The 13215-nt window shown below is 34.8% G+C and overlaps 1 protein-coding gene across 2 annotated transcripts in view; it reads left to right on the top strand.

Moving 5' to 3' along the window:
• DYRK1A (dual specificity tyrosine phosphorylation regulated kinase 1A) overlaps nt 1-13215 on the top strand; it is a 90644-nt gene that overhangs the window by 23052 nt on the left and 54377 nt on the right. For both annotated transcript variants that reach the window (XM_082052803.1, XM_082052804.1), the window contains exon 2: nt 8497-8573. In XM_082052803.1, coding sequence (XP_081908929.1) covers nt 8564-8573 — 10 coding nt within the window. In that variant the 5' untranslated portion in view covers nt 8497-8563. The remainder of the gene's footprint in view (nt 1-8496; nt 8574-13215) is intronic.

The following is a 13215-nucleotide window of genomic DNA, read 5'->3' as shown; positions in this document are numbered from 1 at the left end:
TTTTGTGGTGGTGTTTTTTGTTTTGTTTTTTTTTTTTTTTTGAAGGCTATAGGTGTGCATATGTCCATGTATTAAAATATTTTTGAAGTCTTCAATAGTAAAGGTCCTACTTTATCAGGGCAACAAACATCTAGGATGTTATAAATGTACTTGAAATATGTAACTTAAGACGGTCTTTGAAAGTAACGTCGGAACTATCTGCTGCTAAAGTCGGAATGGAGAAGTGGTCTTATTTCATTTAGACATACGATAGCAGCTCTGCAGATCATTTCCCAGGAATCTGTACGAGTATTTTTGTAACGGGGTTTGTTGTGGTCTGAGTAAGATTTTACATTCTCTCTGTTTTTGATCAATTATGTTACAGTAATGCTTACTGAAATGTGGTAACCTGTGAGTTTATTAATTTTGTGGCTCCTGTTACATGTACATTGCAGCATGATATGGAATTTGTCATGTTTCAGGGCAGAATTAAAAAAGGAAAAGAAAAAGCGAACATGTAAACCAAGGGAACAGTAATGATGTCAAAAACCAGTAACATCTGAATTTGATAAGGATGGGTCACTTAGAAAGCCAAACTCTCTTGAATGTGTCATGATATTTTGTTTATAACTCTAGTAGCTGTAAAAATACTATACCATTCAGATGCACATTTTATTTTCTTCCATTTCTTGGATTTTTTTTTTGTTTGTTTCTGTATTTTAGTAGGAAAGTATGTTTTAGGAAACTTTTGGACAGAAGCTGTTGCCTTTGCCTGTGAAAACCCAAGATTTTATGTTTTCATCAGTATAGAGACACTGCAGTTAAAATAGTCTGTATTTGCAGGGAAGAAATAACCGCCCTTTCCTCCCGTGTGTAGGTAGTGTGCATGTGTGTATGTATATATGTATGTATAATGTGGGTCTAAGCTCTTGCAGTTTTTGAGAGGTAAAAGCATTTCAGTACATGTTGCTTGTCTGGGGAGTGCTACAAGTGCTCTCCCAGCTCTAGTCTAGGATTAAAAAGTTGAAGTAGCTTCATCTGAGTACTGTATCTTGCCAGGTCTGTTTTGTACATAAAGAGTACAACAAAGAATGGTACTTCCATGATCACTAAATTGGAAGAATAGTAAGCTGTAGTAATATCAAGATTGTAGTAAAGACCTGTAAATTAAAGTGATGTTTGACCACTTTTCTTGGAAATTTTAGGCGTTCCTTTAATTCTTTGCTTGCTTTATGGCTTAAAAAAAAGAGAAGTAGGAAGATTATACTCTCTTGAGACTTTTTAGGTCTGAAGTTCTAAACTGATGAATGCAAATATATAATGGCATATGTTTTGCTTTGCATTTTAAAAGTTTTTTGCAACTACAAGGAACAGAAACAGTTTTTGTAAATGAAATGGTCAATCTTTTTGAGGATATCTATAGAAAAATCTCAGCTCTGAAAAGCATTTTGCAACTATGAGAGCAAATTACTGTGGATAAACAAGTTTACAGCCCTCATGGATATTTTACTTTGAAATATGCCTCTATTTGTGTGCTACTGTTTAGTTCATGTTTAACATATTAACTAAAATGGCTCTATTTCTTTTAAAAATAAATAGTTGCTTATCAGGTGTCGCCTTTGAAGGAGGTCATAGGTAGGATGAATGTGTTAACCTGAAAAAATAATTAGATTGTTACATACTTCTGTTTTTGTAAGATGACATAGAAATAATTAAAAAAAAAAATCTGATTTTGTAAATATCCTTCCCTTTCCTGGAAGTCTGTTTTCTTCATGCTTATGTGAATTTGAGGTGGAATTCTTTTCAAAGATCGTGTAAATGGGATGAGGGAGGGGAATGTAAATATAATACAGTGATGTGGCTTTGCTAAAACGTAACTGCATTTGTTTTGCTTGACACTATTAAGTGGATGGAAAAAATAACTGCTCCCTCTAATTTGTGGTTCCTTATATGGTCAGTATACTGAAAAATAATTTAAGTTTGTGCTTCTAAAATTAATATTTTTAGTCAGTGAGTAATAAAAGAAGCATATGCAAATTATCTAAAAAATCTCAAGTATTGGAACTTTTAGCATAAGTGTGGGGCATTTTTGTCTCTATTTTTTTCCCCTCCCATCCTAAATGGTGGCAGTTTAATTCTTCCTAAAACCATAGGTTTTATTCTGGGATTCACATGAACAAATAAGCATTTAAAAAAACAAATCCTGAGTTCTCTGCATGTATGGGTCAAGTGTAAGTTTTACACTGTTCAGTTCCTTCATATACAAGGAAAGCAGTTACCTTTCTTAGAAGTTATGCATTTCTTTCAATAAAAAGGATAGGTTTAAAAATCTTTATGTTATAAATCAGGTATTTCAGAGATTTGGATTGCACTGTGAAGTCTTACTGAGTTAATACTGATGTGACACCATTGTAGGTCCTTTTTTGATAAAATTAGGTGCATTTTGATTTTCACACCAATGCTGGCCAAAGAAGCTCCTTTTTATCCCAGCTGTTTGCTCCTGCTGCTGTGCATCTGTAGGGGACCAGATTAGATAACTGATACAGGATTAAAAATAGTATTTATTTATTTATTTTTTTTCTTTCCTGCTCCCCATTTTTCCACCTCGGTCAGTTCTCCAGTGCAGTTTGCTGAGTGACACTGAAGAGTTGCACTGTCTCAGCCAAGCAGGTTACGGTGGAAAGGATACAGGCTGCTTAAGTGATACTGCTGCTGAAAAGAAACTCTTGCCCTACCACAACTGTAGTTCTGCCTTTGCCAGATTTGAATTTGAGTGAGAAGCTTTGATTTCAGTAAAGCTGCTTGTGGATTCTTTCACATCACATGCTGTAAATTTAGCATAAGAGTGAAACTAGTCATTCACAATATATTTTTTTAGAGCAACTAGTGCTTTTTGGAACACTAAAAATAATTTTACAGTCTGCAAGAAAAATTATGATATAGTGTGTTTTGTTTTAGATCCAATGGTTTCATAAGCATCCCACAAATATTGATCTAGAAACTAACATAGCCTTCTAGTTTAGCAGTGTGAATTTAAAACTCATTGAGAGTACAAAGTATAATACAAGTTCTTGGGATGAATGATGTATTGGTGAAGTCTAGTATAAACTCAGTTTTTATAGTTGTTGTCTTTTCACCCTAACTTGAAGTCCAGTGACGTATGAAAATGTTCTCTTCCCAGAAATTTGACATTGCTTTCTTAAGCACGGGGTAAACTCACATATGAAGGTGACTATGCTCATAGTTCTGTTGAATACACAAACTGAATTGAAGAGAGTTATATTATTTTTTTAAATCAAATTATGAATTTTAAAACCTAATCATAGTTTTAATGTACTTGCTGACTATTTCAGTGACATTTCGCTAATAGTTTTTCCGTACTACCAAAGGGCTTAAACCTGGAGACAGGGATCTGTGACTTCCTTGGGAACATGTTAAGTGTGATACTGATCATTAATTACTTGGTTTTTGTTTAGTACTCAGTATGTTGATTATCAGGTATAGAAACATACAGGTCTGTAAAAGTGGACAGATGTATTGGGTTTTCATGCTGAAGCTGTATCTGCTTTTAATTTCATGTGTGTGATTTTGAGGGTGAAGCTTAGATGTACTGAGTTCTGCTTTGTACATTGGATATATGAAGTCTGATTTTTTTTTTTTCTTTGTGAATTATTTCTTATGTATAACATCACATCTGTTGGTCCCAAGTAGAACAGAAGCAGTAAATAACGTGTGTGTCTGTGTTTGCTTTGGAGATGTATGTTAATTTATACATCTAAATACACAGGATTTTACCTAGTAAAAGACTGTATGTGCTAGGTACTGTAAAAACAAATGATTTTGGAATTTCTCAATTGTGTTCTCTTTGGGAACTAGTCCTACAAGTTGACAGTTGCTAGCACCCTAAGGGAGGGATTTATTTATTTATTTATTTATTTATTTTAAATTCCAGTAGTATTGGGTGTACTTCACATTTTATTATGCAGTATTTAAAATTACACACCAAATCTGGTGTATTTGGTGAATCTTTTGCCTTGTATGTCTTATGTCAAGCAGCACTGTTGGTTGTGTGTAGTTTCAAGAGTGGGCTGTTGAGATGCAGAATAACAACAGTTTAAGGAATTGCTATTTGCATAGATTTGTATAGGTCTTGATCCATTATACTCCATTATGTTATTAATCTCAATTTTATGGTGTATACTTGAGGATAATTTTCCTAGTAAATAAATAAATACTTTTGCTTTTAAGCAAGTATTTATATTTCATGTTGCTAGCAACAGGCCTGCCTTCATCTACCGAAGGTCAGTGACCTGAATTATGTTCATCTCTGACAACAGTGTGTGTAGTCAGGAGATATGCAGAGATTTCTCTGGTGCTTTATGAGTATGACTTGAGAAATGACAAAATAACCTTTTTACAGAGGAAAAGCTTCCAGAACTTTGTTGGTTTTAGTTTGCAATTTTTTTCTTTTTTTTTTTTTTTAACTAAAGGCACCATATTGAATCTTACAATACAGTGATGCTGAATAAGCAAAATCTATACACAAAGCATTTCAATTAGTAAAATGGAAAAAGCAAAGCCTTCCCTGTCAGACTTTTCTTCTAATTCAAGCTCTCAGGTATGCTGTTGTTGATATTCTTAAAACTCTTATTTAAATTCGTCATGGAAATAATTCTTCATATGTACTTAAGGCAAATTTATAGCGAAAATGTGGCCTTTTTTCAAAGGTGTTCATGATAGTTGCTTTTAACATGTTGCAAACTTGCATTGGGTAGAATTAGATAGAATCTTTTAACTCCATATGCTTTAAACTAACATCTATTAAATAAATATGCAGCATATGACTTACATTCTTAAGTTTATGGGATAATATATTTTAAAAATAATTAGTCTTACTGCTCTGCTGCATCTGGATATAGCTGAGCTGACTTCCTACTGTGCTCATACGTAACAAAATTGTCCCCATTTGCAAAAACTCATGGTCTGATTGATATCCAGGCAAACACAAAATAAAGAAATGGGGGATGATGAAACTTCAGAGAGATGCCAGTAATGGTTTTGGCAGTTGAACTTTTAGGTTTTTAGAAGCATGATTGCTCTGAAACCAGCTTTGATTTATAGTGAAACTATTGACATAAGTTGGGTATTGAGTGTTTTGAAGGAAGCAGAGGATGCTCTTAAGGAATACAGTGGAATAAATCATTAGTGTTCAAAGAAGCTAACAGGCAAACTAGGCTTATGGTGTAAAGAAAAGTCAGAGACATGTGAAAGCTTTGTTTTTCACAGTCACCATCTTTATAATATGGCAGAATATAACCCAGAATAAAATGTGCTCAGCATCTTTGGCCTATTTAACTAAACATTCTGTAGTAAAGCTGAACTCTACACTTGAAATTATTAATGAATGTGGAGTGGCTTTGGATAGGTAATCCCATTATCTGTATTTTGAGGAGATCAGAGGAGCATTGTGTGGGTAGCAGAGATGAAGAGTAGAAAGCAACAGTAATTAAAATAGGAAATAGAAGCATAAAGTTTTAGCATGGGAGCTTTGTACACAGTTGATCACAGTTGATCTCTGTAGAACTGCTCTTTTTGTTTAAATGAAAGACTTCAGCTTTTATTTTTTTTTTTCCTATACCACTTTCAATAATTTGCTTTTCAACCCCTTTCTTGTCGTCTCTTCCTCCCTCTCTTTCCAGTTCACTTCTGTTCTAAATCAGTAGGGAGGATTGGGATCTTGAAGCCCACTGAATGTTACTACTGAGGTGTGATTCTTCAAGTAATGATCTTACAGACTATGTGATGAGTGGAATTTGTTCTTGCTTCCTCTTGTCATTAATTTATTATCCAAATCAGGAAGCCCTTGTATAGCGTGTGTAAAAGGCCTTTTGGTTTTAATAACTTAGCAATGCAGAGGCACCACAGAAGATACTCAGTTACTGAGTTTAATGTGTTGCTCCTGCAGCTGCTGTATGTGATTTGGTTATATCTATTTAAAAAAAAAGTTTAAATGTTATCCTTTTATGTTGTGTGTCTGTGATACTGTTAGCATCATAGCAACTCATTGTTTTTTTTCTTCTCTGCTAATGTTCTAAAATTACTTTTTGTGTTGTGGATCCCTTCTTAGAATACAGTGCTACAATAGACGCCTGCCTTGCCATTCCAGGTCTTCATTGCATGCTAGCTGTCCAGTTCTTCAGAATGTGATAATTGTTGGACAGTTGTAAGGAGACTAAAGGAATGCTCTAGTTTGTGATGGATATGTTTTGCTGGTTAGCTATGAAGTGGAGGGATATATTTATTCCCTGTTAATAAACTGTTAATGACTTTATAGGTACATCAGCAACTTTTCCTTATTGCCAGTAGCTCTAACATCATCTTCTAAATTCTAAAATAATTCAAGTCTGTGTGTGTTACCTTCCTAGTTCGGTTTCCCATTTCTTATACTTTTGTAACTTTGCAAGTTAAATACTTTTTCGGAGTTAGTATTATAAGTGATCTCAAAATATTCTAGATTAATTTCCAATCAGCAAAAGGCATAACTTACCATATGTATGAAGTTGCTTTAGTGCTTTTACAAAATCAGCAGTGCAATTTCAAGTTCTGTAGCTCTAACTGGGTAGTCTCTGTGTTTATTGGATAGTATGTTCTTATCAACGGGTTTCTTCCTCTTACGGTTTGGAACAGCGGTGGCAGTCTGTTGCCCACAACAGTTCTGTATGTTGCTGGCGTTGCAGTCAGTTTGATACAACATTAGGCTGCTGTAAAGTGCTAGAGATGTGATAATGTGCTGCTTTTGGAGCTTACCATTCCCATTGTAGAACTGGCAGAAGACAATGTATGAATGCTCTATAGTCTATTTCAGCTGAAAATCAGCTAGCTGTGCTCAAACTATGTTTGCTGATAGTTTGAACTAAGCTGGCTTAGTATTTAAACCGGCCTTGTACTGATGCAAATGGAAAGTGATCCTTGCTGTATTTGAGCTACGAGGTGGTAAAGACAAAAACGTAATGCCTTCAGTACTTGCAGCTACTACTGGGAAAGTCTTTCTATAATCTTGGTGTCCATAGGTACTGTAATTTAAAAAAAAAAAAAAAGAAAAAAGAAAGTCTTGGCTGGAGAGGGCTTTCAAAAAATGGGACTACAGCTCTGTAGTCTTAAGACACCCATGTAGGCTGGAGATATCTGGTGCTCCAGGACTTCTGTTTGTTTGTTTAAATGCAGACACTATTTAGTGTAAAGAGGAGTGTGATCTTCCTTCCTTTTTTCTCCTTGAATACAACTCTGCTGAGTTTAGTGGCACTAAGCTCAGTGCAAGACACTGTGTCTGTGTGATGTATGTATACACTTAGCATACATACCAGACCGAATCTTTTATCCAAATTGAAGCAATTTAGGCATGAGAGTGCGTAGTTTGTAAGATCTTGTGTAGCCTTAGGCAATACTCATAGGCCTTGCCAAGGTCATGGCTACTGTGAATGTGGCAGTGACATTCTAGCTCTCTGTAGAACTTCAGTAGTGAAAAACTAAGGCTGTTGATTTCATTATGTTGTTTGCCGCCTCCATCTCTTGGAGGCATGGCAGGAAGGATTTACCTGTTCATAAAATAACAATAGAACTGATGCAACATATGCTCCTACATGTATCAAAAAAGTATTTCTTCCTTATCTTCCCACCACCCCTTTTCCTGTGTGTGTGCGTGTCGCGTTTTGGTGACACAAGGAAGAAGCCAGTGTGATGGCAGAAAAGCTAACTGGGTCTAGGGTATGTGTAGTGATTGAACAGTCATTGCTGATGAAGAAATGGAGTGAACTGTGATGTTTTATGCTCGTATTGCAGTACCTAAGTGCATTGTAGGCTAGACACACTTTCTTGGAGTTACATATATCAGGAGGTGTTTAAATAGTAATAATCTAGAGTCTACAATTTGAGCTGTGAGGCAATTTGCAGAGGTTCTCTAAAATCTTCAGTAAGTGGTTTTGTGGTTTTGATATTTTCATAGGTTTTGGAGTACAAATGATATTTTGTTGGAGAACAAGTGAAAAATACTTTGACCAGGGGTTGGTTAGTTGTTGGGTTTTGTGTGGTTTGGTCTTTTTTTATATATATATATATATTTTTTTTTTTTAATAATCCCACCCAAAGATGGGTAACTATCAATAATTTCACTTTTGCAGGTTTGAGCTTTTTTTGGATGACCTTAATTTTCAGAACTGTTCAATGACAACTTGAAGTTTAAGTTAATCCCTGAAATTCTGACACTTGTAATTTCTTTCTAGCAATAGATGTCAGTGGAAGGTAGACTTTGGTTGGAATATCTGTCTCTACTTTCACTGTTAGAAACCTTCTGTTTTCTATTTGAGCTTCCTTGATTTAGCCCTGTGTTGTACCTGAGAGCATGGGTTTAACTAGTAGAATCTAGTAGAATGTGAATCTAGTAGAATGGGTGTTTACATTTTTTCAGCTATCTTATTAATTCGTATTTACATTTACTTCTATTTTTTCTTCATTTTGCAGTGTTTGCTGCTGGACTCCCCCTGTCCCCCACATCCCTGCAGGATGATATGAGACTTGAAAGAAGACGATGCATACAGGTGATCTTACTTTCAAGGGCTTTTAAAAAGGAAAATCTTTTATGGTCTTCATCTACTTTTTGTTTGTATTTGATTCTCTTTACCACCAAAACTATGTTGTTCCAAATTTAGTATAATATTTAAGAACATGTGGAATTTTGAAATCTTTCTTTGCCCTTTGAAACTCTTTTGCAGCTGTCCGGGAAGAAAATGGTTTCCCTGAATGGAAGTACTGTTTCCAGAGTATTATGCAAGAAAAAAAGGGGTTTGCTTTTAAATGTGCTAACTAAATGTACTGCTTTTAGTCTTGTCTTGTTATCACCTCCTTTTAATGCCCCCCACTTGGCAACAGCTAATGTCACCTGTTTCATGATTTCAATAATTCATTAACTTTCTTTTAAAGAAATGTTATGGAACCATCTGAAAAAGAGCATAACAAATTAATAGCTAAGAGTTCATTATGCCTTATCACATGCTTATGTCCAGTTACTGAAAGAGTTCTCAAGAACTGAGGACAGGATCTTTGAACACCTTTGAAAGTCACTAGCCATTCTTAAAATTTATGTTTTAGGAAGTTCTTCCATCTTTTGCTAATCAAAATACTGCAAGTGCCAAGTGCATTTGCAGATTAAATAGCTTACTTTTAGTGATACTGTTTTGGTGGAAATATGGTTAATATTTTGACATGAAAAATTATGATCAGCAGAAGTAGAATAAAATTTAGGTTGTACAGGCGAATTGGTGTAGTTCTTTATACCCTTATTTAAGCAACAAACAGTTCTGTGATTTGGATTTTGAGGCCTATTACAGTGAAGTACATATAAGACAGACCTTCCGTCTGCTTGTTCAGCTTCAAAACCCCTGAATCCTTGGGGCCGGAAAAAAAGCTAGATAGATTTACGTACGCATGCAGATCATCTCCTGATTGACAGTTTTCAGTTGCATCAGCTGTTCATGCATAAACAGCTTTAGAGGGTATATTTACATGGAGTATGTTGGATTAAGGCCAAGATGCTGTAAGTGGATATTTCGTTCTGTGAAAACTAAACATTCGTTCATTTCAGTTGAATGTTTGTAAGTTGTATGCTGATAGCTCAAGTAGAACTGGGTCCAAATAATTCTAAAATTAGGTGAGGCAAAGAAGAGAAGAAGGAAAAAAATACTCCAAATGGATATTTCATTTGTTTTAAATATAGAAATCTAGAGGAATAGTGTTTAAAGTATCAAAATTGAATCTTTTGGTGTACTGGCAATTTTGTGGAGCTCTGTCTAGTAGTCAGTCATTTGTTTGTTGTGGTGTAGATTGAAATGTAGCCTAACTTCAATATTGAGAAAATGTTTTGAAAGCTTTAAAAGTATTCATCCCACAACTGAAAGGAGAGATAACATTATGAAATAGTACCTTATGTGTCTTAGACTGTTTAAGAAAATTATAAACTCATTAATCTGATTTAAAATTTAAGCACTTTCAGTTTTGATCACAATTCTGATGATGGTGAGCTTGTAGAATTACGACCCTAAAGGATAGGAAAGTATACAAGATTTTGAATTTTAAGTAGTAACTCCACGTACTAAAGCCCAAATTCTTTATTTAGAAGTCCCATGATAAATACAGAATTAAAACCATGATATCTTGACAATGACTTTCAGGCTTGTTGCGTATCATGTAAGTTGGAAATGAGACAAGTAAGATTTACTTGCAGTTTTCTGTTTATTAGGAGAGCCAATATTAGTATGCTGAGGTTCTGAGAATAAATATGATTTGCATGCCTTAAAATGAAAAAATGTACTGTAATTGTTTTGTAATACAGTAACAGCAAGAGTCACATGATGACTCTGCTGATACCTTTCTCAAGTTAAAAGTAGCTGGTGAGAGCTCAGGCCAGAAATTGAAAGTTTTTGTGGTTATTGAGGATGGTTCTTTTGCATTTTTGACAAGACGTGGCTTCTAAGGATGACTGATGAGAGATGCCTGATAATGTCTAAGCCACCTTTGGCTAAAGGATGAAAGCTTCTGTAGGGTAGATAAATTCTTTGTCATAATGGGCATCATTTCATTTCACTGGAAACTGAGGTGCTCTAAAACCCTAAAATTAACCACAGCATAACTAGGAAAAACAGACTTCTTGAGGAAGAGCGTTTTTTTTCACTTTTTCTGTCTTGGAATACTTGAATTTTAGATCACTACTTAAGCTGAAAACATGGAAAAGTATTAAGGTCCACTGCTTTAAAAGAAAAAAAGTGAAAATATGAAGAAATGGTCCTATGGAATCTCTTTTTCCAATTTGACTAACCAGGAAAACAAATTTTGCAGCATGTCTGACTTCTCATTTTGCCTTGTTTTTAGCACCCATTATAGGTAGGACACATCGAGATGGGCACTTTAAGATACTGTTTATAGGACTGAAAGATTCTCAATAATTACTTTTTGTCGATCTTGTTAACTTGTAGATTTTATAGGCTCTACACTGCTTTGCTGTGAAACTGCAAAAAGCAAAGCTGGGGGTTTAGCTCATTATAGCAAAAGCTGAATTTATATTTCAGACATGCTTGTGCATTACAAGTGCATGTTGTGATAACAAAGTTAATGCCTTAGAATTTGGTTTTGAAAAAAAAATATTTTCACAATGTGACTTTTTTACTTCTTGGTATTTTGAAAGTCAGTCTTTCCAGGTCATTTTGTGAAAGGAAGGAACCGTGAGTGCCATTGCTACTGCTACCGTTATGGTTGTAGTCATTATACTGATAATCACACTATCAAGTGTTTACTTTTTATGGTGTAATAGCATCAAATTTGGGATTGTGCTTTGTACTTACAAGCAAGGATTCATCTTTTACTTAAAGGTTCATGTTTTCAAAGCAGTTGCTGCATCTTGTCCTGCACCTGTTAAGCAGAGTATAACTGTGTGGTTGGTTGTAACTTTTTTTCTTCCGCTTTGTGAAGGCTAACTTATAAAAATGGATTGGTTTTTTGCACCAAAGAAATTTCTGGTTTTGGCTTTGATTTTTTTTTTTTTTTTTTTTTTAGTTAGATGCAGCCTAGGAACATGTAACTAAAAATAATTAGTTGTCTGATCTTTAAGCTTTTGCAGAGCTTAAAGCTTCTTGTATTTTCTTAACCTTTGTAAGAAAAGGTCTCAAATCTCAGTTGAGAGTATAAGGGACCAGTATAGGTCCACTAAACCAAAAGTACAAGTTCCAGAAGGATCCATTCCTTAACATCACATGCTGATCCTCTGAGAGGAGATTAACTGGTAACAGTTACTGTCCAAGTATTGTTATCGAAGGCAGAAGAGAAGGAAGAAAAGTTTGTATGTTCTAAACTGCTTTTTGCTGATGATGCGCTTTATATTCAAACACAACAGATATATCTTCCTGATTTGAATCTCCTACAAGACCATTGAACAACATTGTTTGGGACATTTCTGCATACTAAGGGCAGCATGAAAACAGGGTAACTGTTGTCAGCTATGTCTTAAATAGACATACATACTATATAAACATTATAGTATTTTAGTCCAGTTTTTATGCCTCTTATAAACTGATCCAGAGGTTTGATTATGTAAAATCTTTAAAAAGAATTGTAGGGTGGTAAGTTTATCTTTCAGTTGTACGGTAGAATTTATCATGTTTCAACTTAATTTTTTTAACACATTCAGATTTTCATGGGTAGATTTTAATGTAGAAAAGAGATCAAAATAATAGTTAAAACAAACTCTTCTCTTCATCATGAAAATATATTGAATGCACCAGAGATGCTGAGAACCAAGCAAGTTACATAAAATGTGAAAACGGTATATTCAAGTTAGATAAAACATTGGAAGTGATGACATTGCTCTTTGAAAAATATATTGTTCATATTCGGAAGAGAAAAAAAGCTATTCCAATACTAGTCAATAAGAATAATACAAGGGCAATGAAATAATAAAAATACTTGCATGGATACTTGCTTTCCCTGCCCACCCCCTCCAGCTGCATTGCTTATTAAAATATAAGAAGTACAGAGTAAAGACTTTTGGGAAATTCTTGCACTGTGTTGAGTTTATAGTCTTGCAGGTGTTCAGGTGTTAGTTTTAAGTAAGAGCAGAATGCAAATTTAGAATTGGGCCATGTCTCACACGTCTCATATTCCTAATATTTTAGCTACTGATTTTGTTGAGCCTGTAGCTATTCTAAAGAATGTTTCTATAGGTGACAGTAATAAAAAAAAATACAAAAAAAAACCCAAAAAGAAAAACAAAACAGACCAACAAAAATAAAGCAAAACAACCCCACTGTTACTCTGTAGTCAGAAAAATCTGTGTCCGATATTGCTGCTTTGTATTTTGAAGTTCATCTGTGTTATGTTATTCCAGATCTGCTGATATGCCTTTGAACTAGTTTGTTGAGAGCTACTTTAAGTTTTACCAGGGAATTCCAGGAACTTACTGGGCATCACCTTGTTATCACTTAATCTGTATCTTCTTGTGGAAATGATGCCTGTACTAACCACGGTTCCACTTAAGTAACTGCATATTGGGAGTGTCTTCTGTGAGATGCATGTTGTTGGCATAAAACCAGAACTGGGTTGTAAAGGAGCAAATGTTTGGCCCATGTGCTAATTCCATACTGAAGCACGGTATAGGCTGGTTCCAGTTTTGTTTCTGGTTGGTGACTTTCATTC

Source organism: Streptopelia decaocto, assembly GCF_964273445.1.
Source record: "Streptopelia decaocto genome assembly, chromosome: 1".
Lineage (NCBI taxonomy): Eukaryota > Metazoa > Chordata > Aves > Columbiformes > Columbidae > Streptopelia > Streptopelia decaocto.
This window is presented reverse-complemented; position numbering and strand designations above follow the sequence as displayed.